The sequence below is a fragment of the Empidonax traillii genome, unplaced genomic scaffold (assembly GCF_003031625.1).
Source record: "Empidonax traillii isolate 1590-97213 ecotype Southwest subspecies unplaced genomic scaffold, ASM303162v1 scaffold426:size1138770, whole genome shotgun sequence".
Taxonomy (NCBI): Eukaryota; Metazoa; Chordata; class Aves; order Passeriformes; family Tyrannidae; genus Empidonax; species Empidonax traillii.
Window position 1 is genome coordinate 61737 of NW_020955619.1, and position 24939 is coordinate 86675.

Consider the following 24939-nt stretch of genomic DNA (forward strand, 5'->3'; position numbering starts at 1 on the left):
GTGCATGATGGGTCTGTGGGTGCACAGTGAGTCTGTGGAGGTGTGTGATGGATCTGTGGGTGCACAGTGAGTCTGTGGGGGTGTGTGATGGGTCTGTGGGTGCATGATGGGTTTGTGGGTGCACGGCAGGTCTGAGCACACCCATGATGGACTTAAGGTGTCAGTCGAGCACGAAACACTTGAGAGGCACCAAAGGACCCCAACACACAGGGTGTCCATCCTAGTCATCCAGATCTCTCTTGGGACAGCAACTCCTTCCCAGTCTCCCCCGCCTCTTGCCACCCTCCCGCTCTCCCTGACTTCTTTACACATCAACAAAAAAAAAAAAAAAAAAAGCGAGGAAAATAGCGAAGGCTTGAATTAATTTTTTCATCAGTTTTCTTCAACATTTGGGGTCTCTGCTGCCGCTTTCTCCCCCGGCAGCTGTTCCTCTGCGCTGAAAAAGAGCTCATTTGTGGTTTACTGCCACCAGTATTTAGATGGAAATAACCCACTACTTATCCTGCACTTGATCTCATGGATATAAGAATAAACTCACCGCCGGTGCGATGCAAATCCCGCGCCTTTGGAGCGGGGACGCTCAGACGGTCGGTCCTCGCCGCCGCGCCAGGAGGAGCACCGGCTGCGCCGGGGGAGTTTTACCGTTTTGTCAGTCAATTATAATAATATTTCTGCTTCCAAATGTTTGAAAAAGTTGGCTTCGGAAGGTATAATCATGGCACAGAGGCCAGCCTGACAATAGTAATTAATTAGGCTATTACGCATTCTGCAGTGATAATTGCTTTGCTGGAAAGTCACCAGCCATGAAAAGGACCCGGCGCGTAAATGTAATTTATCAGGCGGCGGCGATCCCGCGATGCTGCCGGGCCTCACCTTGAGCCTGCGGATGCTGCGGAGGGAGACGGAGGGGGGGAGAAATGGGAATTAAGAGTCTGTCGATATGTGATGTGGAGGCAGAGCTCGCTGCCGGCGCCTCTGTGGGCAGAGGGAGAATGTGATGCATTTGCACCGTGGGGATTTGGGGAACAGGGATGATGCCATCCTGACCCCACGGAGCCAGGGCTGCTTCCAGGGGTGCTCAGCTCCCCTCATTCTTTCCGTTTTCTCCTCTATTTAGTGGGGCGCTGGTGGTGTCGCCCTCTTGGATGCGGGCGTGGGGTTTCTTCCCTGCTTCTCGACAAAGCAAGGATTTAGGGTTTTTAATTACCAAACCTTCATTTTAGGACTGATGTGGGCTTTTCCCAGGTGTTTAGAAATAACAGCAGTTTCAGGGTTGGGGTGAGCTATCCCTGTGTGGAGCTCAGAGCTGCTCTGGCAGGAATCTCCTGTGGCATTTGAGTAAATTATCGCCATCTGGAAAAGATCACTGAAAATGTTACGTATCTTTTTTCCACTGACATTTCCTTCAAGTTTAGTGGGACTCTGGGAGAGCCATGTGGGTGCCTGGCTTGTCATCCTGCTGATTGCCCACACTGGTGATGCCCTGGCACCAACATGGGCTGGAATGTGCCGACCTGAGCTGGAGCCCAGGGCAGGGGGATGGGAAAGGAACTGGGCTGGTGAAATGGTCGCTTGATTTGGAGTTTGGGCCATCTCCTGACCCCTGGCATGGGTTAGGGATGCCCAGGGAGCAGGCACAGGTCATGGAGAGGGAATGGGGAACATTTGGGCTGGATCTTTGCTCTGCACCCTTTGGTTGATGCTGTCTCAGGGGATATGAAGCTCTTCAGAGCAGCTCGGGCAGATCCAGGCATCCCCCCTGGCAGAGCTGTGCCCATGGGCTGTGCCACTCACTTGTAAAGTCCAAAGAGTTTTGGAAGTGTAGGTCACCCAGGACTGATGCCATGAGCACCGTGGTGTCTCCACATCCTTACAGCCACCCCCATCAGGGCTCCCTGTGCCACCTCAATGCCACGTGCCATGGGCAAATCTGGCGGGCACAGAGCTGTCCTGCTCCACCACGCGGGCTGTGCCTCCCGCCAGCTCCTCTCTGCCTTCCTCCTCCCTTGCCCACGTTATTATTATTATTTTAAAGCACCCTGAAGCCAAGCATTTTTGCAGAACACCGGAGAAAAGCCCCCAGATTCCTCCTCTGCTGGAAACGCGGCGCTGAGAAAGTAGGTTTGTGTACGAGCCGCTATAAAAAGCCCGGCTTATACAATTTTAACAATAGAAAAATGATCTTTGTGCTCCAGTGCCTGCAAGCTCGGGAGGAGAAGGCGGTTTGCTCAGGTGGCTGCTGGATTACAAATGAGCCGTTTGCTTTGGGTTGGAATGACAAGCAATGGCAGTCTGGGCTGGCGGGGCGAGCTGGGAACTCCACTGGCATGGAGGAGGGAAAAGATGCTCCAGTGTGGGAGCTGCCACTGGGCTAAGGCACAAAGTTCAGGCTTTGTTTCGTAATTAGCCCATCAGTGGCTTAAGAGCGGTTTAATTGACTGTTCCACTGTTGTGTGTCTGCTGGGTGGGCACCTTTTCCTCCACCCAGTTTGACACCAACTGGACATTTTCCATCTGGGAATGGGTCACCTCCATCCCCCACGCCTGTGCCCAGGCAGTAGGGACACAGAGGTCTGTGCATCCCACCGGTGCCCCATCCTGGATGGAAGGGGTAACAAGGGGACCCAGTGGGCAGCAGCCCCTGCCCCGAGGTGTCATTGTGCCTTGAAAAATTAAAGGGAGTAAATGATTCATGCTCATAAATGTTGGATGGGAACACACAGCAGATTAATATGTTGTTGGGTTATTAGGGCTGTGCTGTGCCATCCCCCCACCACCAGGCTGGTGTGAGAGTCACCAGCACCCCAACAGCCGAGGGGGACAGGGGCAGGAGCAAGAGGAGATATCCCAGTCCCAGTGTGAGCATCACTTGCACCCACAGCACCGTACTGGGAGGGTGGCTGGGGAGGGCCGTGTACCGGATCCAGCCCGGCAAGCACAACAATGGCCGGGCTTCTTTATTTCTTATTTAAGCGCCGACATTAAATTATAATTTTCATTTACTCAGAGCACATCAATGATTTAGGGCGACGTGACATGGCAGCGGCATGAGGAGTTTAGCCAAAGGCAGCGAGCGGCTGCACAGGGCACGGAGGGGACACGGAGCCGTGCCGGGTTGGGGGGGACACCCATGTGCCGGTGCTGGTGGCACCGGTCCCGTTGGCTCGGCAGAGCCGGTTCCTTCCTCTGAGCCCATCCCTGACCCGTTTATCCGTCTCCCTGCAGGTGATTGCACTTAGTAAGAGAAGCAAGGAGGCTGAGACGGCTTTCCTGAGCGTTTACAAGCAGTTGCTGGAAGCTCCAGGTAAGCAGCGCGGTGGCGACCTGGCTGCCTAACGAGTCGCGCGCCGGCGCCGGTGCCGAGAGGAGCCAGCGAGGACCGCGGCACCCGTCCCCGGCGTGGCCGGCGCATGGTGCTCTGGAGATACCAGCCGAAGAGAGGAGAGGAAGCAGCTTTTGCCATCGCTGTGTTTCAGCCCCTGAGCCAAATGCATCTTGACATTAGGAAAGGAATACATTTGCTCAGCCCGTGTAGTAACACTGCGGCTATTCCCAGTTGTCTTTTTGATGGTAAGTTAACCCAAGCGCCAGCACGAGCCACGGGGATGGCCTTGAAGCCGTTGCTTGAAGTCTTGGGAGGGGGAAACTGAGGCACGGGGCAGCCCTGAGGTTTGTGTTGGCAGAGCTGGTGCCAGGGACAAGTGAGGGGCTTGGACCCCCCTCCTGCTGCTCCCCACTTTGTGCGGGTTTGTTTGTGCCAGGCACGGAGCGTCCCCCGGCGCGGCGGGGACAGAGAGCTGCAAACGGCTGAAGATGCACGGAAAAGGCTCCTGCAGGGCCACTAATTCATTTTCCAGACATTTAGGAATAACAAAATGTTTTAATGATTTCTTAGGGGAATTAGGGAGACATATTTTTGTCCTCATTAAATTTTCTCCTGTGCTACAAGAACCAAATGTCAGCTCGGTTTCCAGAACCCAGTTATCTTCCCTCCCCACCTCCCCGCGCTCTCCCACCGCACTCCTCCTGCTCACACACGCCTGCACACGGATGCACACGCATGCACACCCCAGAACTGCTTCCCTGTGGTCTCTGCACTCTTCCTTCTTCTCCTCTTCCTTGTCTTCTCCTCTCTCTGTTCTCCACAGCAACATCTCTTGCTTCCCTCCTGCTCCCCAAATCCTCCCGCCCGCGGTTCATCCCTGTCTGTTCTGTGTCCGCGTGTCTCTCGACAGGCGAACTCTTTGTGGAACACTTTCCAAGCGCCACATAAGTCCTGATTCGACATTTTTTGCTTTGAATGGCTGCTGTCAACACAAATCTCTGGCAGAGACTGTAACAGAGCCTGATTGCTCAGCAAGTATTTTGATAAGTGAGCTGGCTGTGTGTCTGTAATTACGGGAGAAAACCGTAAATCTTTTGGATATTGTTCACACAGATGTGGCGTGAAGGGAAGGGGGGGAAGCAGTAAAATGTGTTAAAAGCATAATTAATGTCATTGTTGTTGGGGATGATTTGATTTAAGGCCTACTTTGACTCGTGGAGGGATTCGCAGGGCGCTGCTGGATGTGTTTGAGCAGGTTGAGATGGGGTGGTGGAGAAGATGCTGCCCTGATGGAAGAGGTGACAGCACTGTGGAGGTACCGTGGATGCACCATGGGTGTCCCGTGGGTGCACCACGGGTGCCCCGTGCTCCTCTTGAAGCCAGGCAGCAGCATGGAGCAGATGTCACCCCTCACCCCCTGACCTTCACCCAAAGCTGAGTCAAGTGGCCCTGGCACAGGGATGAGCTGGTGATCCCCTGGGATACAGATGCTCCCTGGAGCTGTGCCTGCTCAGAGAAGGTGATGAGCACCCAGAACTCCTCCTGTCCCATCCTGTCGTCACACAGGAGCCTCAAGCGGCTCCAGCGCCCACAGAGAGAGCCCTTCTAGCTCAGGGAAAGATCCCCAACCCCACTCCCCTTGGGGACAGGAGGGGACACCTCTGTCCACTCCCTGTCACTGTTCGAGAGCGTCCAAAGGAGGGCCATGGAGATGGGGAAGGGCCTGGAGGAGAAGCCACGTGAGCAGTGGCTGAGGGCACTCGGTTTATTCAGCTGGAGGAGACTGAGGGAAGACCTCATCCCAAACCACAGCTTGCTCAGGAGGGGCAGTGGGGGAGCAGGCACCGATCTCTGCTCTTTGTGAGCAGCAGCAGGACCCAGGGAATGTCTGGAGCTGTGTCAGGGGAGGGTCGGGTTGGATCTCAGGCAAAGGTTAAATATAAAAGGTTTTCTTCCCCCAGAGTGTGGTCGGGCACTGACCAGGCTCCCCAGGGAATGGTCACAGCCCCAAGGCTGCCAGAGCTCCAGGAGCATTTGGACAATACTCTCAGGGACAGGGAGGGATTGTTGGGGCAGGGGCCAGGAGTTGGGTTGGGTGATCCTTGTGGTCCATTCCAACTCAGGATATTCTGTGATTCTGTGATCCTGCTGCAGCACTGCCGGTGCCACCAAAGGATGGCCAATGACGCCAGCTAGTGGCAGCACTTATTTTTGTATATATATTTTTTATTTATTTATTTGTTCGAGATATATAATTTTTAAAAAATACATATATATGGGAGGTGAGGGTATGGATAGATAGGTAAGTGTGCTGGGCAGGGCCACACTGCTTCCCACAGGAGCTGGCTGGGCCACTGGTGGGTGATGCCACACCGTGGCCCTGGAGTGTGTGGTGCCCCAGGGTCCTGTTTGGGCAGATGTGTCTCCCATGTCACCCATCACCCATCTGTGCCAGCGGTGAGTCACCACTACAGCAGTGTCAGGTCTAACCTGTCCCAGTGGGGGATGTGATCCATGGAGGAAGGAACTGTCCACTGCACTGTTGGCAGTGTCCTGAGCTCCTGTGTGGCTGGGAGTGTGATGGAAGTACGTGGCATCCATGGCAGATGATGTGCTTGGTGTTGAGTGTATCCTCCCTGCAGCCCCGCAGCAGGAGGGTTTGTTCACTGGCCTGGTGTTTATCCCCACAGAGGCATCTGCAGGCTGTCACTGAGCCTCCTGCCAACACCTCCAGGGCTGGGGAGCACGGAGGGGAACCCCAACCCCTGCAGCCCCTGGAGCACACGGTTTAATTACCCGCGTCGTTATCTCTGCTCGGGTACTTACGGGTGTTATTAATGGCTCTGGGAGCAGCCAGTGCGGTTCAGGCTGTGCCACATCACCACAACCTCCTTTGGTGGTGTGGTCCTGCATCCTTGGGTGGGAAACCAGCCTGTGGGATGCTGAGCTGAGGAATGCCATGAGCCGAAGGATGCCATGAGCATCCCAGGAGGGTCCCAGCTGCTGCTGTTCCAAATTTCAGCATTTGCTTCTGGACCCCACAGCCAGAATCTGGGCACAAACCTCTTATTCTATCCACCCGTGGGGCCTCTCTGATGCCCAGCAGAAAGAAGGGAGAACATTCCCTGTGGAGAAGGATGCTTTTGGCATTAACACATGGGGTCTGGCAGTCCCTGGTCCTGAAGGGATGCCGCATGCTGGGTGCTGTTGTTGGGGTCCTGCACCCCACAGCTGAGGTGCTCTGCGATGGGGAGGCAGCACTGCATCAGAGAGACCCCCAAACCCCATTTGGTGGGCACATGTCTCCAAGTCACTCGTTTTCAAAGAACATCCATCCATGGTGGTTGTCTTTTGGGCAGGTTCACCTCAAAGTCACTTGGTGCAGTTGATGCCATGAATCCCATAGCATGCCATCAGTAGTGCCAGGCCCTTTATCCCACACCACCTCCATCTCAGCCAGGGATTCACTGAGCAGCAGAGCTGCTGCTCTGTGTCCTGTTCCAAGTGGAGAAAGCCAAGGGTTGGATTTTTTTTCCATCAGAGTTATTATCTTTTACCCTTGGATGCCTGCCATGCGCCCGTGCCGTACAGTAGCTCACCCAACTCCATCCCACTTGCCTGTTTGTCTAACTTTTTGACCCTGGAGAGTTCAGATCTCTTTTCCTACCTCTTCTTTTCTTCAAAACATAAAAAAAAACCCAACCCCAAACCCCAAACCTATATTAACCTGGCTCAATAGGAGGCATTTTCTTGAACTTATTAAAAAATCCAGACTTGTAAATTAATTTGTTCATGTTGTACAATGGCAGTGCAGATGGACTCATTAGCATGCACACAACAAATAATTATAGATGAATTTTTAGCTGGCCTGCTTAATGGGCTTGCTGGGTTAATTATGTCAATGTATAATTACATCAGCCCTGGGAGACATAATGGCACACCCCGCTGAGCAGACACCAGCTAATGATGGTGTAATGCTGACAGAGGGAAGACGGACGGCTCCGGATGCACCTGCTTACCTCGGCACAAACCACCATTGTCTGTGCCCAAACAGGCCGTGCCGGTGGCACCAGAGATGCCCCCATGGCCCCTACCCGTCCTTGGGTGCCTCGGGGCTGGCAGTGAATGGCAGGAGCCAGGGGTGTGCCCAAGGCAACTGGAAAGGCAGGACCAAGGGGTATCCCGGTGGCACCTGGAAAGGCAGGACCCAGGGGTATCCCCCGTGGTACCTGGAAAGGCAGGACGCAGGGATGTCCCCACGGCACCTGGCACGCTGTAGGTTGTTTTAAGTGGGGCGTGGAGAGCGGCTGCCCGGGGCTGGGTGATCAGGAGGGTGGGCAGTGGGTGCCCGGGCTGGTGGTGGGCATCTCTGCTGCTCACCCTGCATCCCACATCCCGCAGACCCCGCTCCTGTGCTGGAGGCTGCCCGGAGCCTGGAGGACCGGCTGCAGCAGCTCCAGCGCCTCGAGCCCAACCCGCCTCCCCTGAAGGATCTCGGCCGCCCCTGGAAGAAGCACACGGAGGTCGGCAGCACCAAAGGTACCGCTGTGGTCCCCAGCTGGGCTCCCCCCCATGCCTCTGAGCACCCCTGGGATGCAGGGTGGGTCTCAGGGCCAGGATCTGGTCCTCAGCAGCCCGTGGTCCTCAGTGGCCACCGCTGCCGTCCCCTCCGCAGCCGTGTGACACGTGTCCCCCCGCAGAGCGCAGGGAGGGGACGTCACCGGCAGCCGACGGCCTCGACGGCAGAGCACCGAGCACAAAGACCTCGGTGCAGAGAAATGAGGCAGAGAAGCAAAAGTACGTGAGTACCGGGAAAGGGGTCGTTTCGGGGCACTGTGGGAACATGGGGCTCTGTCCCCGCTCCTGCATGGGGGTGTCCATCCATCTATCCTTCCATTTGCTCCTTTCCCTTCAGGTTGGGAGTGGTCAGATCCTTCCCAGAAACTGATACACCACCTCAGACACTCTCAGTGTCTGACCATCCACCCCCAGTCCCAGGTGGTTTTGGGGCAGAGCCAGGGCAGGTCCCTCCTGCCATCCCCATGTGCTGTCTCCATGACACGTGGCTTTGCTCAGACAAATGGCTTAAGCCCAGGTCTCCGGATGAACCTCATTAAATGACCTTTTAATTTGGAGGCCCCCGGCTTTCTCGGTGCCTTCATTGTTATTCCTTAACATGCTGCGTCGGGAAACAAATGAGGAATCTTTAAACCCTAAATTGCAGATCTCTGCGAGTAAGTTCCTGGCAAGTGCGGGCTATAAATAATGCAGAATAACTTTCCCTGATTGCTTCCCCCTCCTCCAGTTAATTACAGGTGAGGGGTGGGCTGTCATCCGCCCCTCTGAGGGGTTTCAGCCACAGGGATCAGGGACAATTTTCAGCCCAAAGTGAGTTTTTTTTAGACCTGGGGCAATAAACCCCTTAACATCAGGGGGTAACACAGCTTGAATGTGTCTTGGTATCCAGTGGTGGGTCTTTTCTGGCTTCAGTGAGTGATGAGGTCAGGGAGCAGATGCAGTGAGGGGTCTCTGTGTGATTTTGGGGGGCTGTGGGGTTGGCACAGCTGCAGTGCCCCCGGCACATCCCTCATGCCCGTCTCTCACAGAGGGCTCCAGGAAGCACAGGTCACTTTGGCCGCTCGGCTGGGGGAGGCAGAGGAGAAGATCAAAGTGCTCCACTCAGGTAGGGGGGCCAGGATGGGGGCTACTGACTGTGAGGGTCCAAACCCCTGCCCCACAGCTCACCCTCCTCTTCCCCCTCCCAGCGCTGAAGGCCACGCAGACGGAGCTGCTGGAGCTGCGGTGTAAATACGACGAGGAAGCGGCATCCAAGTGAGTTGCCGGCGGTGCCAGGTCACGTCCAAGGCTGATCCAAGCTGCCCGTGGCAGCACTGGGACATCCCCATGGTGCTCCAAAATGGCTTGAGGAGCTGAGATACTTTAAACCAGTGCAGGATTATCCTTAGTTGTGGGGTCCTTATCCCTAAGCTCCTGCCCAGGCCCTGGGCTGTGTCTGTGCCTCCGCACCCGCTGATGCCTCTTGCTTTCTCCTCGCAGGGCAGACGAAGTCGCCATGATCATGACCAACCTTGAGAAAGCCAACCAGGTGAGCCAGGAGCTGATTTTCTGAGAGCTGATGGGGTTGCCCCTGCAGAGCCCAGGGTGCTGCACCCACCACAGCACCCAGAGCATCTGTGTGGGCTGGATGTCTGTCCCCAAAAATGACAATGGGTTGCCAGGTGCCAGGACTGGGGACCCCTACAAAGGGGACCTCAGGTTTCCTTCCCCTGCTGGGATCCCCTGCCCCATGTTGGGGGTCACTGCTGTGTTTGAGCTCCTGCCAGGCTCCATTTGTCACCTCCAACCTCTCCCAGGTGTTTTAGGGCACAACACACACAGCACTGGATTCTGGTGTAATTAATCCTGGTCTTGTCCATTCCTCTTAATTAGTTGTATTTAATTCTGAAGATCTAGGTACAAATAAATGCAGGTGGATAATAAAAGAGGCTTAAAGAGCAATTTACATGTAAAATAAAAACAGCCTGTTGGGTGGAAAAAGGCAGTGTCCTGGAGATGGCCTGCAGACAGGGCCCAGGGATTGGGATCAGGAACCACATGAGGATGCAGGAAGCTTAAATACATGAAGGGGAGCTTATGGTGGTAGGAGCAGAATGCTTGGGATGGGGACTCTCTCTGCTCGGTATGAGGTGGGATGAGCCACAAGTGCATGGTCTGATGGCCTTTCTGTTCTCCTGCAGCGAGCAGAGGCGGCGCAGAGGGAAGTGGAGAGTCTGCGGGAGCAGCTGGCGGCCGTCAACAGCTCCCTCCGCCTGGCCTGCTGCTCCCCGACGGGCACCACTGGGGTGAGAGCACCCCTCGGGGCCAGGAGCACCCCTTGGGGCCAGGAGCACCCCTCAGGGCCAGCAGTACCCCATCAAACCTGGAGCATCCCTCAGAGCTGGGAGCAACTGTCGCAGCCAGGAGCATCCCATTGCTTTTGGGAGCACCTTATCATAGCTAAGAGCACCCCACAGAAGCCAGGCGCACCCTAACGTGTTCAGGACCACCCCATTGTACTTGGGAGCTTCTTTTTGTGTTCAGGAGCACCCAGTCACATTGGGGAGCAAGCTCAGAATGCCCAAGGCATGTTTCCACCCTGAGGTGGTGATACTGGTCATGCCCTCCAGCTGCCCACGGGGAGGAGGACGTGCCCTCCCAATAGCACCCAGATGCACGTGGGAGACCTTTAAGGGCAGAGGAAGGGTCTGTCCCTCCTGAATGCTCCATCACCCAGGTCCCCATCCTGTAGGGCTGAGCTCTGAGACTGCTTGCCACTCAGGGGCAGGGTGGCCCCTGTCCTCATGTTGGGTGGCTGGGAGCTGACAGTGTCCCTTCTCCCAGCAGGACAAAGTGAACTATTCCATGTGCTCAGGGTCGAGGCTGGAGGCAGCTCTGGCTGCCAAGGACCGGGAGATCCTTCGGCTCCTGAAGGACGTCCAGCACCTCCAGAGCTCACTGCAGGAGCTGGAGGAGTCCTCTGCCAACCAGATCGCCGAGCTGGAGGGGCAGTTGGCTGCCAAGAACGAAGCCATCGAGGTGCGCCCGCGGGGGTTTGGGGCTTGCTGGGGATGGGGCAACGCGGGTCCGGCTGTGCCGGGTGTGCACCAGGAGCTGGCTGTGAGGACTCCCCTCCTCTGCTCCTCTGCAGAAGCTGGAGGAGAAGCTGCAGGCGCAGGCAGACTACGAGGAGATCAAAACAGAGCTGAGGTATGGTTTGGGTGGCATCCATGGCTGCTTGCCTGTATCCCAGCTGGCGCAGCGCCGCCGGCACCCACGGCAACGCTCCAGCAGCCGTAACACTTGGCAGCTTGCCGGCAGCAAAGCACCACGGCCACCGAGTCACCCCCTTGTCTCCCTCCCAGCATCCTGAAGGCGATGAAGGTGGCCTCTGCTGGCTGCAGCCTTCCCCAGGCAAGTGCCACGGTGCGTGCCGACGCACTGGCCGGGCTGTGCCAGCCCTGCCGCCGGTGCCTCCGCCGCCCGTTCCCATCTCGGCTTGGCTCCTTGCAGAGCATATCGAAGGCAGAGGAGGCCCTGCTGCTGGGGAAGGAGGCTTTCTACCCCTCCCAGAAGTACCTGCTGGAGAAGCCCAGCCTGCTGGCCAACACTGGTAGGGCCCCCGGGTTCCACGGCATCCTCAGTCCTAGTGGGAGCATCTCTGGGAGTGTGGGCAGTGGGGACACATGCTGTGCTGACTGCAGGAAGGAACCTGGAGCCAGTGGTGGGGTGGGAGGAGAACAGTGGTGGGATGTCACCTGGCGAAGCTGAGGGGCTGTGCTGGGACTGTTGCCAGGGGACTCTAGTGCGTTTCCCTCTCTCATTCCTCTCTAGAGGAGGATCACTCCGAAGATGAGTCGGGGAAGGATTCTCTGGGCATGGAGCAGCCTTACCCATCCCCCCATCACGCCCCGAGCGATGAACCCTCGTCCCCCACTCCCCTCCCACCGCTGCCCGGCCCCGGCGGGGCTCCCGATGGTCCCCGGACTTTCTCATTGTCCCCCTTCCCGGGGGGTGAGCGGCTGTCGGGGGAGCCCAAGGCCCCCCACCTCCCCCTGCCCACCTACAAGAGCGAGAGCACTGCCGGGGGACCCTTCCCCTCCTCCTTCTTCGGGGCCAAAAGCAGCACCGTGCACCCTACGCCCACCACGAACGCCGCCAGCCCGCCTGCCGAGCCCTCCGAGGGCAGCGCCGGCAGCTCCGCCGAGGAGGAGCAGCTGGACACGGCTGAAATCGCCTTCCAGGTGAAGGAGCAGCTGCTGAAGCACAACATCGGGCAGCGGGTCTTTGGGCACTACGTGCTGGGGCTGTCGCAGGGCTCCGTCAGCGAGATCCTGGCGCGGCCCAAGCCCTGGCACAAGCTGACGGTGAAGGGCAAGGAGCCGTTCATCAAGATGAAGCAGTTCCTCTCCGACGAGCAGAACGTGCTGGCCCTGAGGACTATCCAGGTGCGCCAGAGAGGTGAGTGGTTGGGGTGGCCCCGGCCGACAGGTCCTGCCCCAGGATGCTGCAAGAGGTGCCATGGGATCCCCTCCTAGCGCGCCCCACTTCACCCCGGCAGCACCCTGGGGTGCCCCATGCCATGGCAGGGGTGCTCACCGACCCATGATGTGCTGGCAAGATGGGCACAGACGTTGCTCCCACCAGGGTCACTCTGGTATTGTCCTCAGTGGGATGGAGCCGGCTGCCGGTTGGGACGAGCCCTGGCAAACAGCAGCAATTAACAACAACCCATCGCTGTGGAAGCTGCGTCCCTGGACGTGCTTTACTCATTTATTCTGACAAGTGCCATTTAATTATTCATTAGGCTGTTCCGTGCTGTATGAATCAATGTGCTCGGGAATATTTTGTTAAAATAATGAAGTTTTAGTGCTGTGGGACCTCGGTGGGTGTTGGCACTGCCACGGAATGGTGGCTTCTGGCTCCAGGGACAACGACTGCTGGCGCCCTCTCAGAGGTGGCAGCTGGTCACTGAAGTGGTGATGGTACCAGGACTGGACAGTGCATGTCCATGGCCCATGAATCTGCTGGTTTCAGCCTGAAAGGCTCCGATTTATCCCCTGGATCCTATCCACCATTAACCCTTCACCTGCACAACCAGGAGGGCACAGTGCCAGGGATGAGGATGTGGTCCCCCTGCCCATGTCTCTGCTCAGCACCCTAGCTGCCAGTGTGGAGCAGGTGCCCTTGGATGGGATGAGCAAGGTGGTGGGAGGTGCCGTGCCAGAGGCAGGAGCTGCCAGCCACAGCTCCCGGCGCTCCCGGGGCTCCGGTAGCGACTAATCGGGAGTGACATTTGTCTTCAAACCAGCATCCCTAAAAATAACTGAACATGAGGAGCAGTAAATACTTCCTGACATACAAGTGGAGCTTGTAAAACCAGCACCGGTGACAAAGCTGTTATCCTGCCTCTTTGATCAGGTAGCATCACACCACGGATCAGGACACCGGAGACCGGCTCCGACGACGCCATCAAAAGCATCCTGGAGCAGGCAAAGAAGGAGATCGAGTCGCAGAAGGGAGGTAGGTGCTGGCGTGGGGTGACCCCAGGGGGTGGCTGAGCCCCTGAGTGCTGTGTGGCTGTGGATCCCACTCCAAAAATGGCCTTTTTAGGGGGCATTCACACTCTGGCATCCACAGAGAATTTTTGGGGCACGGTGGAAAGAAATAAATACCATCAGGGATGGAAGAGTCCCCATGCACAGTGTTCATATCTGGGCTTTCGGAAACTTTGGATGCACTTTTCCTCCCCCCTGCCCCAAAACAGATGATTAAATGAGGATGCACAATCCATCTGGCACAAAGAATCATTAAAGCAGCTGCGCTCGCAGTCAATTACAAGAAATGAAGCACATTAAAACAGGTAGTCTGCTGAGAAAGCAGAATCCTGGAGAATTAAATTAGATGGGAACAGTGGAAAAACAGACAGGGAAAACAAATATGTTTGTCTGTCGTGTCATTGGTAATGGGATTTATTTTGCAATCATCAAAAAAGAAGCTGGCTTTGAGTTGTGGGTGCTGCTGGTCCTGCTCTGCGCCCACATCCAAACCAGACTGGGATAAATCCCTTTTCCTCCTGTGTTTTGAATTACTGCCACACGGTGAACAACTCGTCCTCAGGGCTCCCCTCACCCCTTTTCTCTGCAGGGGAACCCAAGGCGCTGTCAGCGTCGCAGGCTGTGGCCAACGGGGCGGGCGGCAGCAGCTCGGAGGACGCCATCAAGAGCATCCTGGAGCAGGCACGGCGGGAGATGCAGGCGCAGCAGCAGGCGCTGCTGGACATGGAGTCAGGGGGCAGCGGGCGCCCAGCCGACCCGCCACCCGCCGAGCGCTCCACGCTGGCCACCGTCAGCCAGAACGTCACCCCCGCCTACGTGAAGCAGGAGGAGGGGAGCGGGGCCAGCCCCGGCCCCCCGCAGACCCCCCTGGCCGTCCTCTCTCCCGCTGCCTTCGTCCAGAGCATCATCCGGAAGGTGAAGTCGGAGATCGGCGACGCCGGCTCCTACTTCGACCAGCACTGGGCGTCCGAGCGGAGCCTGCTCAGCCGCCCCTACACCTCTGTGTCGCCTTCGCTCTCCTCCTCCTCCTCGAGCTACTCCAGCATGGCCAATGGCCGGGGCTGGCCGCGGGGTGAGCCCAGCGAGGGCGGCACCAACGAGGACGAGCTGCCGCCGGCGGACGAGGAGCCCCACCGGCTGTCGGAGATGAAGGCAGAGGGAGCCGGTGTGGAGCCGGCGGCCGGTGGGCGTCTCTCCTACTATCCCACGTACGTGCCACGGACCCTGAAGCCCACCGTGCCACCGCTGACGCCGGAGCAGTACGAGATGTACATGTACAGGGAGGTGGACACGCTGGAGCTGACCCGGCAGGTCAAGGAGAAGCTGGCCAAGAATGGCATCTGCCAGAGGATCTTCGGGGAGAAGGTACCAACCTGGAGAGGGGGGTCCAATGTCCCCTCCACAACTCAGGGCTCAAGACTCGTTGGTGGCCTTCATCAGCTCCTTCCAGGATCCCCCTTCCCCGCAGTGTGTTTCCCCTGCGACGATGCTGAGCCCTCAGGGTCTGACCCAACCCCAAACAATCTCCCAGTGGTCACCACTAACTGGCTGGTAGCACTTCCCACCAGGAATGCCCAGTCCCTGTGCAGAGACCTGATTGGACTACCCTCCCATCCCACTGGGTATCCCACCATCAACATCCGTGGCTGGGGACAAGGGGTCCAGATGTGCCATGGGGCAGCGGGTGGCAGCGGGTGACAACCAAATTGCCCTCCCTTTACACGGGGACAGAGGACAGGCAGCATCCCAGTGCTGGGGGGACCTTCAGTGGGTGACATGTGCGTGGTGCCCTAGGTGCTGGGACTGTCCCAGGGCAGCGTGAGTGACATGCTGTCGCGGCCCAAGCCGTGGAGCAAGCTGACACAGAAGGGTCGGGAGCCCTTCATCCGCATGCAGCTCTGGCTGACCGACCAGCTGGGCCAGGGCATCAGCCAGCAGCCCACACCATCACAGGGTAAGTGACACCGCTGTCTCCCCTCTCTCAGTGGTCCCCATGTGCTATCAGTGTCCCTAGCCCTTCTGTGTCCATCCTCTGCATCCGGGATGTTTGTCCTGCTCCCACCTCAGCTCCTAGAGGAGCTGTCCCTGCTACCTCCAGCACCCACACCCTGATCCTTTCATCTCCAGCCTCCTTAATTTAAAACAAAAAAAAATGAAAGCCACGTAAAAAATCTTTGGCTTTGTGCCTGGCATAAAACAGTAATGATTTTTTTTATGTTAGTGTCGTTTTCTCTCTTGAATTATTCCACTGACACCTCCTGCTTTGCCATAGCCACTGGAGGGCAGAGCCAGAGGCGTCCCCTAGAATAACCTTCCTGCTCCTGCTGGGTTCCTGTGCTGTCCCTCCCACTGTCCCCCTGACCCCTGTCCCCGGTGTCACACAGCCAGCCCGGCGGAGCCCCAGCCATCCCCCTCGCCGCCCCCCAGCCCCACCGAGCACGACAAGGGCTGCCAGGAGCCCCTCACCCTGGCCCTGGAGAGCAGCAAGGAAAACCAGCAGCCCGAGAGCCGGTCAACGCCCACGCTGGGTGGGAAAACATATCCCAACAGCCAGGGACCCGTGGGCATCCAGGAGATTGTCGCCATGTCCCCTGAGCTGGACACCTACTCCATCACCAAGAAGGTCAAGGAGGTCTTGACGGACAACAATCTAGGTGCGGGCCCTTTCTCCGCCTGGGTTTTCGGGAGCTGCTGGTGAGGCTGCATGAATCCAGCACCCCAATTCCCGTAGATGCAAGCCCCCCAAGGCGATTCTGGGAGGATGCTGGCTGGGCAATAGGGTGTATCCACTCCACAGGGGGACTGTAGAGCCCACCCCGCCGCTCTACCCCCTCTAACCACCTGTGCTTCTCCTCCGCCAGGCCAGCGGCTGTTTGGGGAGAGCATCCTGGGCCTGACGCAGGGCTCGGTGTCCGATCTCCTCTCCAGGCCCAAGCCGTGGCACAAGCTGAGCCTGAAGGGGAGGGAGCCCTTCGTCCGGATGCAGCTCTGGCTCAACGACCCCCACAACGTGGAGAAGCTGCGCGACATGAAGAAGCTGGAGAAGAAAGGTGAGGGTTGGGGTGACATGGCCTTGCTGGGGTCGGGGTGCTGGCCGGGTGCGGGGTCCTGGGTCGGGGGGCGAGCGGTGCGCAGCTGGGTGTCCTCTCCTGCAGCCTACCTGAAGCGCCGGTACGGGCTGATGAGCGCCGGCTCGGACAGCGAGTCCCCCAGCGCCCGCTCCGAGTGTGCCAGCCCCAGCGTGCCACCACAGGACCTCAGCCTCCTCCAGATCAAGAAGCCACGGGTGGTGCTGGCCCCGGAGGAGAAGGAAGCCCTGAAGAAAGCCTACCAGCTGGAGCCCTACCCCTCCCAGCAGACCATCGAGCTGCTCTCCTTCCAGCTCAACCTCAAGACCAACACTGTCATCAACTGGTTCCACAATTACAGGTACGGGCACTCCTGGGCTTCGGTCTTCTAATGGTGCTGTGCCACCAAGGTCATGCCACTGCTCCTCTTCCAGCCTTCCCAGCCTTTCTTCCCTAGATGGGAAGTGCAGACCCACAGGTGGTCACTGGAGGTCCCCAGGTGTGGGATTGTAGCCAAAATGCTGCATGTGCCCTGGCTGGTGGGTATTCAAGAGTGTTGACCACCTTGAGTCGTGTTGAGCATCTAAAGCAGTGTCCATGCTCATGTCCACCTGTTCACTCGAGCAGGAGCTCCATATAGGGTGAGAAAAAGCCTTCTGGAGGCTCCTGGAGCACAGGATCCATCCCCACAGCAGCCCAGCAGCACAGTCTTCATCCTTAGGCAGTATTGTAGGTGGACACCTCCCGTTTTTCTGGCTGGAGATGCTCTTTCAAGACACACACTGCCCACGACACAGGCGATGGGTGGAGGTCGCCGACCCTCCTTTGTTGTGCCCCGGCAGGTCACGGATGCGCCGGGAGATGCTGGTGGAGGGCGCTCAGGACAACGACACAGACCCAGAGCAGAGTGGTGGGACGGCCATCCCCGGGCGCCAGGCCCCCCACAGCCCCGACTCGGACGCCGAGGATCGTAAACCCGTGTTTGTGGGGGGCGAGCACCCCTGTGCTGCTGCGCCCGTGAAGGTGAAGGAGGAGCAGGGGGACACGGGCGGCTGGAGCCGCCGGCGGGACTCACACAGCCCGGCCGGGCCGGCCGAGGGGACGGGACCTCCCCAGGAGGAGCGGGGTGCAGCCCCCCACGCCGCCGCCCCCAGCGCCGGCAGCCTCCCGCGGCGGGGAGGCCGTGTCGGTGCCACCGCCGGGGGACCCTCAGCGCTGCCACCGCCGCACCCCGACAGCTCCCAGTCCTCTGCGGGGTCATCCCGTTGCAGCTTGGAGGTCTCCCCGACATCACCCTCGGCAGCTTCCTCACCCGGCCTCACCGGCTCAGCCTCGCCGGGACCATCCTCCGCCGGGCCGGTCTCACCGGCGCTCCCACCAGCTCCCGGCCCCCGGCTCAGCACCAGCGTCCAGCGGCGCCACGAGAAGATGGCCAACCTCAACAACATCATCCACCGCCTGGAGCGGGCTGCCAACCGCGAGGAGGCCCTCGAGTGGGAGTTCTGAGCCCTGCCCCCGCCGCCCTAAATATATATATACACAGCCACATATATATATATATTTTGATAAATGCAGTGTGCACCGAGAGGCGACGCCGGCGCCACGGAGGGGAGCGCCCGTGGAGAAAGGGGGGACCCTCCCCCCGTTCCCTCTATGAAGCCACTCCCTGGCTTTGTTTTAAATGTGAAAAACTGGGAACAATTTTAGAAAAGAAAAACAAAACAAAACAAAAATATTTATAGACCTCTTTTAGATATTTTAATAAAAGGATACTTTGGAATTTATTAACAGCTTAAGCTGCTTTGATATTAAAGATAGCTATAAAATCAAGATGATGTAGCAGTCGTGTCATTAAATGTACACTGAAGTCTTGTAGTTTGCCACTGGATGAGATTAAATACAAATAAACAAACAAACAAAAAAAAAAAAACCAAACGAAAACCAACCCACAGAAAAGACTTTTTGAGCAAAGCCATCAAGAAGCACTATGAGACTGACCAAATTTAAGAAACTTTTGCAGTTTCCACCCCTGTCTGTAAGACACTGCATCGCTTCTGCCCCAGCCAGAGACTGCGTCCTAGTCCCTGAAGACTCTAAAGCGACCCCCCGACGCCATCGAGTATGTATTTAGTTCTGGTGGTTTATGTTTTTGGAAGCCTTTGTAACACAGAATGTCCCGTGCGGTTGTATATGTTGTAGAGATGTCTGCAATAGCCTCCTGGAACAAGATGTAGCATGGTCCCAACGCCGTCCCTCGCGCTTCCTCCAGCTGGCGACCGGTGGCAGCTCCCCTGCGGCGCGGTGCGGCTCACGGCAGCTCCCCGGGGAAGAGAGAAAATGAGGCAAAGGCAAAGAAAGCAAACTGTGCTTGGGATTTTGGGAGCGAGGTGGGAAGAGGTACCTGGGTGTGATGCTCAGGGATGGCACCGGCTTGCTGGGGATGGATATCCATCCCATCCCAGTTCCCCGTGCTCTGCCGAAGTCCCTTTGAAAAAGGAAAAGAGGTGGAGCCTCCCTGGGGCAGCAGTGCTTGGGGTGAGCACCCAGAATTCACGAGTCCTGCTCTGCTCAGGGCTGCTCCAGCATCACAGCCAGCTCTTGTGGCTGAAGCACTTTTTTTAGGGAGAGCACCCGGGCAAGAGGAGCATCCCCTTCCCGCAGCTGTGTCCGAGGCAGTGGCTGTTGGTGGTGCCAGGATGAGCCCTAGGATGTCTCACCTGCCTGAATTGGGCAAGCTCAGCCCTGAACTGGGCAAAGCACTGTTGAGCTTTGGCTTTCCAGGGCTGATCCTGTGCAGGATCAGCTCAGTGGTGGCACCATCCTGGCATGCTCCCTGTCCCCTCCCCGACACCACCACCTCCAGCCGGCTTTGCTGACGCAATGCCTTTAAACAATTCAGGGTGGTCCGTGCTGGGCTGCCCTGCCCTGTCCCTGCCATCGCCCACCAAGGCCTGCGCCGCTGGGAGGGCTCCCTGCCAGGCTCCCAGGCTATGCATTGACTGATTTTCCACTGTAAACATTTTTATCAGAATAGAAGGTATTTTTATATTCGGGTGGTGGTGGATGAGCAATGCTGAAGGCGCCTCAGCAAGGGCACGGCTTTCCCTGCCCACCTGCCCTGCCCCAACGTGCCCACGGCCGCTCTTTTCCCTGCCACCACGCTGAGGAGGGTCGAGGTGCAACCATTGACTGCCTTCTCCGTCGTGTGCTAGCGGGAGCTTTAGTGGATTTGAGGAAGCACTTAGGATAGTCCTGAACATGGCAATCCTGTTGTATGAAAGCCAGCGGGACATACCGGTCACGTTTTTGTTAGGCTCATGTTCTGTACTTCAAAAGTTTCTATGAGATCGATGAACTTTGTTTTAAACAATTTTGGAAGGAACAAGTTCTGTAAAGAGCCACTAAATACAGAAGTTGGATACGACTCTGGCCTTGGGGTGTGTTTTGTCCAGAGGTGGTGGGATGGGAGTTCTATTCAGCTTCACCCAGTGCCTGGTGTTGGCACCCTTGGAAGTCACAGTTTTGCTTTGGGGTTATGACCATAAACATATCCCAGTGATTGGGGGGTAAAAAATAGGGTGACAAATGGGGCTAGTCCAGTTCAGGGTGCAATCCTTCCCCATGAAATTCCTGTGCCCATTCCTGCTGCAGGTTTGTTCCTGCTCCAAGGGGTAGCTCATGAGTTTCAGCTTGGTTTATCATAAAATTATATCATTCAATGCTTTGGGTTGGAAGGGACTCATTCCAACCCTCTACCATGGGCAGGGACACCTTCCACTAGATCAGGTTGCCCAAAGCCCCATCCAACCTGGCATTGCCAGTGGCACCACACCCCAGCACGGCTCTTCTTTGGAGCAGAGGCAAGTCGGCAGCTCCAACACGAGGCAGGGCTGTTTGTGTCTGATGAATTAGGAAATCCATATGTTGCCTATCTGTTTAAGCTTGTTTGTCGGATAACATGTTGGGAAGGACTTATTTTTAATGAATATTTGAACGTCTGAAGAAGCTGGGCCAGCTGCCATGGAAACTAGAATCTTCCTCTGCTGGGAAGGACGAGGCCACATCAACCATCTGGGGGCTGCGGGTGCAGCTGCACCCCGGCTGCCCTTGGCACTGCTCCAAACGCCAAAACATGTGGCTGGGTGCCGTGCCCCCTTGGGTGACACAGTCCCTGACCAGTCCCACTCTCATGGTGGGGACAAGACAGAGACTAAAACAGAGGATTAATTCCCACCTGGACCCTCTTCCCCAGGGGTTTAAAGGCACAAACAAGAATCAGGGCCAGGAGGGAATTTCTGAAACTTTTATTGCAGCAAAATCTTGTGCCTGTCCCAGGGCGGCAAAGGGAGTCGGAGCCACCCAGCCCAAAGCTGGGGCCCCCTGGCTACTCCCCCCGACCCAGCGTGGGTCACCCCACCTCCAGGTCAGCGGCCTGAGTGTCTCTTGAGGAAATAAGAGAGAAACACTGGTATGAGACACCAGCTTCGGCACATGAATCATCCCTCACACTCCGCTGCTGACACACACATTCCCATTGGCCACTGTGAGCGATGCTTCCCCTTAGTGAACTGGCACAGGGATGTTGTGCTGTCCCAAAATATCCACAAGCAAGGCAGTGCCCGCAGCTGCTGCATTCCCCTGGGGTCTGACCCCCCCGAATTCAGAGGAGGGGTTGCAAGCAGCAGTGGCCCCATAACACCCGGGGCCGGGTGCCACCAGCCCCCCCGACAGCCGGAGTGTGCGTTGCTGCTGCCGCCGCTAAGGAAGGGCTGCACTCACTGATATTTTCATTTCAAACCACATCCTGCTGGAGCAGAGGGATCTGGCGGAGCTCAGCTGACCTCAGCCTTGTGTTGGGCAGGGAGGGGAAGTCGGTAGCAGGCTCTCCATCTGTGAAACACCCACACAGGCGCTCAGGCAGGCGAGATCCCATCAAAATCCTCCTCCCAAAGTATTGTCAATGCATGATCACACTGCAAGAGCATCAGTAGGTCCCACCAGACCCAGAGCAAGAGTCGATTCCCAGGAGGCATCAGTGAGGGGTTCATTGCTTGCTTGTCCTGAGTGGGCCACCCTGCAGCCACATCTGGGTGTGACTGGAGGGTACACCCTTGCCTGGCCTGAGATGCCCATTTCATCATCATGGAGCAGCACTTGATGCTGGGCCCTCACTGGCACCATCAAGGTGTCCATCACCACCACAGACAAGGCTGCACATCCCAGGACGAGGAGGGGCAGCACCAAGAATGACCACCTCCACCCTGCCACAGGTCCTTGTGGGTTCCCAGGGCTTGCCCAATGCTCAGGGCCGGGGGCCACGCTGCTTCTCCTGCCAGTCCTGCCGCAGCCGGGCCACCTCCTGGCTGTACCGCTCGTGGAGCTGGCAGAAGGTGGATGGGCTCTCCACCGCGGCCTCGCCGTTCAACATCCGCCTGCGCGGTGGCAGCGGTGGTGGCCGCGGGGTCCCCTCGTCATCGTTCCCACCACAGCCAGAGGTGTCCGGTGGCTGGCCCACTCCCAAGGCGTTGTTCCACACCGCGCAGCCGTTTTCCTTCGGCAGGATGGCGGGCAGAGCCAGCAGCCGCTCTGGGCACTGCTTCAGCTTCCAGGAGCCGGGATGCTCCCGGGAGGCCCCACATCCGCCAGCCGGCCCCCAGCGCATCTCCTCCAGCTGCTTCTCCAGCTCCCGCACCACCAGCCGCATGTAGTCGAAGCTGGCTCGGGACAGCGACTTCACCCACGACTCCATGGCCGCCTGGCTCTCGGCCGCCAGCACGTAGGTGCGGGATTTGTTGCCGCCGAAGCGGATGGCGAAGGCAAAACTCTCAGCTGAATCGCAGAGCTCCACGTTGCAGCCCTCCAGCACGATGACGCCCACCGGCTCCCGGCTCTCCCGCTCCTCAAAGTAGAAGAGCATGTTGCCCTTGAGCACGAACCAGCGGCGGTGATACGCCGTGTGCCGCTCGCCGCGCTTGTAGAGGAAGCCGGAGTTGTCGGCCGGGGAGTCGCAGGTGGCATAGAAGGCCAGGCTCCGCTCGTTCAGCTTCATGGCTCCGCGCCCTGCGGGGACAGAGGATACTCAGCGCCCGCCCGCACGCGGGGCGGCTGCGCCTTAATCGCATGGGAATAAACCATCGGCTTTTTGTTCCCGGTGGCGCCAGACCCGACGACCAGGAAGTGGAGGTGGTGAATAAACAACCCTGGGATACTTGGGATAACACCGCCCCCAGCCAAGGTGGTGTGTCCAGCGAGCGCTGGGTGGGCTGTGGCTGCTTGGGGCTCGCTGGGGAGGAGGTTTCCCTCCCCACTAGAGTGTTTTCCCGCAGAGGAGCCCCAGGCAGGCCTTGCCCCGGTGCCCACGTCACCTGGCACAGGTGACCTTCCCGCCGGCGCCGTGTTTGCCGTGTGGCTCCGCTCCTCCCCACGGCGCGCAGGGAGGGTTTCGGCCGGCGCCGCGGATCCGGCTGCGGCTCCAGAGAGCCGTGACCATGAACCCTGTCACCCGGGCGAGGCCACCGCTCCCCTTGTCCCCTGATCTCCCGTGGCCTCGCCGTGCCAGGCTTTCCACCCACCTGGACTCTGCCTCTACCTCGGCTCTCCGGCGGTCACCAGCATCAGCGAGGCGCGGGTGGCCGTGGCGGCCGTGGGAGCGCTGGACCCGAGGTCGGACGGTGCAAAGGGGCTTTGAGGCCCCTCTCCTGCTCCCGCACGGTCACCTTTGTCCTCGGCTCCCGCCGGCCCGGCCCGGCCCCCGGGCGGAGCGCTGCTCCCGCCCGCCTCCTCCACCGCCCATCTCCGCTGCCCCGCGCGGCCCGCGGGCGGGAGGAGGAGCTGGAAAACCGCTCCGGAGCCCGGCCCCGGGGCTGGGAGATCCTGGCTCGACCCTCGGCCGGTCACAGTTCCGCGCAAAGGGGAGAGATAGAGGAATGCGGGATAGAGGAATGCACGTATCGAGGTGTGCGGGGGAGAGGCACATCCAGGGATGTATGCATGGATGTACCTGTGGAATGTAGGCATGGATATACACATGGACGTACACAGAGTGTACATGTGTGTATGCTCATGGGTGGGAAGCCCAGGTGTTTAGTGCTGAGAGTGGCTGCACATTGAATTTTTTATCAGATTTTGGGGCAAAGAATTGAAATCCCAGGAGCACCTGACAGGGAACAGCAGAGGTCAGTGGATGAGCTGGACGGTGCAAATCCACAAGGAGGGTTGGAGGTGAAGGCAGCAGGGCAGGGTCCTGCGTGGGTGGGAGATGCTTCAGGGGGACCAGGCTTCAAGTCCTGTCTACTCTCCAGAGCTTCCAAACATATCCTTGGGAGAAGCTGGGCCAAAGCCAAGCGAGGGTGCCTTAGTGTAGAGGAAGTGAGTGGGCTGGATGGCATCCGGTGGCAGGTGACAGCTGGCACAAGGAGCAGGGAGTGATGAGCTGGGCACTGAAGCTGCTGGGTGTTGTGCAACCCACAGCCCCCTTGCTCCTTCCTGCCCACGGGCACCACAAGGCGCTGGAGCCGCCGATGCACCCTCGGAGGGGTGGCCAGCACTTGCCCCATCCGGGCCAGGGGTGAGCGAGTCCAGCCGTGCCGAGTGCTGGGGCCAGGGCTGGATCTCCCGTTGCTGGTACCCATGTCCCAGGACAACCATAAACCTTCTGGCTGGGAGAAACCTCCAGTCTGACTTCTGCTCTTGGTTGGCCTTCCAGGCTGAAAGTGTCACCAACCCGAGAACCACCTTGGCAGTGCTGCTGTCCTTACCACGTCCCAGTAAACACCAGAGTCAAGGATTTGCTCTCCTTATCACTGTCCCTTTCCTCCAGTTTCTTCATCCTCCTGCTCTGCTCCATGGCCATGTGTATATTTTAGCAATCCTGCCGCTGGCGACCATTTTACAGGTCCCCATCCCAGAAACCCTGCTGTTGGTGACCTCTGCCACAGGTTGTGTTCCTCACCACTCTCCCCTCAAATGCCCCCACCTCCCTACACAGCTGCTCAGGGGTTTGCAATCTTCTGCTTGTGTCAAAGGCTTTCAGTTCACCAAGGGTTTTCCCTATCACCTGCAGACTTTCACTTTCAGGCTATTAAAAGGGATTTAAACCAGCACTAAAACCATCAGGGCTTTATCTTCCCTCCTGAGCACAGCAGCTCTGTTCAAGGTCGCTGGTGGGAAGTCTCAGGTCTCTGCACCACTTATCTCCCTGCCTTGCTGAGAGATGCCTTTTCACTTAGCAAGATTAGAAGGGGAAGGACCGTGGGGAGAAGCAATATCTATATTAGAGCAGCTGGGGTAATTGGAAAAAGGCAACTGTGCTCCCAGCTCTACTTTTCTTTCCTGGGACTCCAAAACCACATTTACTTCTTGCAGCCCCACCAGCCACTTCAGCAGAGGTTATTCCAATGGTTGTTCCTCCTCCTCCAGCTACTTCCTAAGG

The 24939-nt window shown here is 57.9% G+C and overlaps 2 protein-coding genes across 4 annotated transcripts; one reads left to right on the forward strand and one right to left on the reverse strand.

Annotated features, from left to right (window-relative positions):
* The first annotated feature begins 3071 nt into the window (after positions 1–3071).
* CUX2 (cut like homeobox 2) lies at positions 3072–19932 on the forward strand. Of its 3 annotated transcripts, XM_027894401.1 has the most exons (19): positions 3072–3304; positions 7727–7864; positions 8026–8122; positions 8932–9008; positions 9091–9157; positions 9383–9431; positions 10084–10188; positions 10730–10921; positions 11034–11092; positions 11248–11296; positions 11396–11495; positions 11717–12343; positions 13304–13405; positions 14030–14805; positions 15235–15394; positions 15825–16094; positions 16302–16490; positions 16596–16869; positions 17351–19932. In XM_027894401.1, the coding sequence occupies exons 6-19, from the start codon at positions 9399–9401 to the stop codon at positions 18012–18014; spliced, it is 3600 nt and encodes a 1199-aa protein (XP_027750202.1). In that variant the 5' UTR covers positions 3072–3304; positions 7727–7864; positions 8026–8122; positions 8932–9008; positions 9091–9157; positions 9383–9398; the 3' UTR covers positions 18015–19932. The 3 variants fall into 3 exon arrangements, with proteins under 3 accessions (XP_027750202.1, XP_027750204.1, XP_027750201.1); XM_027894403.1 differs by having other exon boundaries at positions 3208–3304; positions 11248–11495; XM_027894400.1 differs by lacking the exon at positions 3072–3304 and adding an exon at positions 3391–3570 and having other exon boundaries at positions 10727–10921; positions 11248–11495.
* Positions 19933–20796: 864 nt separating this feature from the next.
* On the reverse strand, positions 20797–23241 carry PHETA1 (PH domain containing endocytic trafficking adaptor 1). Its single transcript, XM_027894404.1, has 2 exons — positions 23081–23241; positions 20797–22568 (listed from the first exon to the last, which is right to left on the reverse strand). Exon 2 carries the CDS (start codon positions 22555–22557, stop codon positions 21811–21813), a length of 747 nt encoding a protein of 248 aa, XP_027750205.1. The 5' UTR covers positions 22558–22568; positions 23081–23241; the 3' UTR covers positions 20797–21810.
* Positions 23242–24939: the final 1698 nt, after the last annotated feature.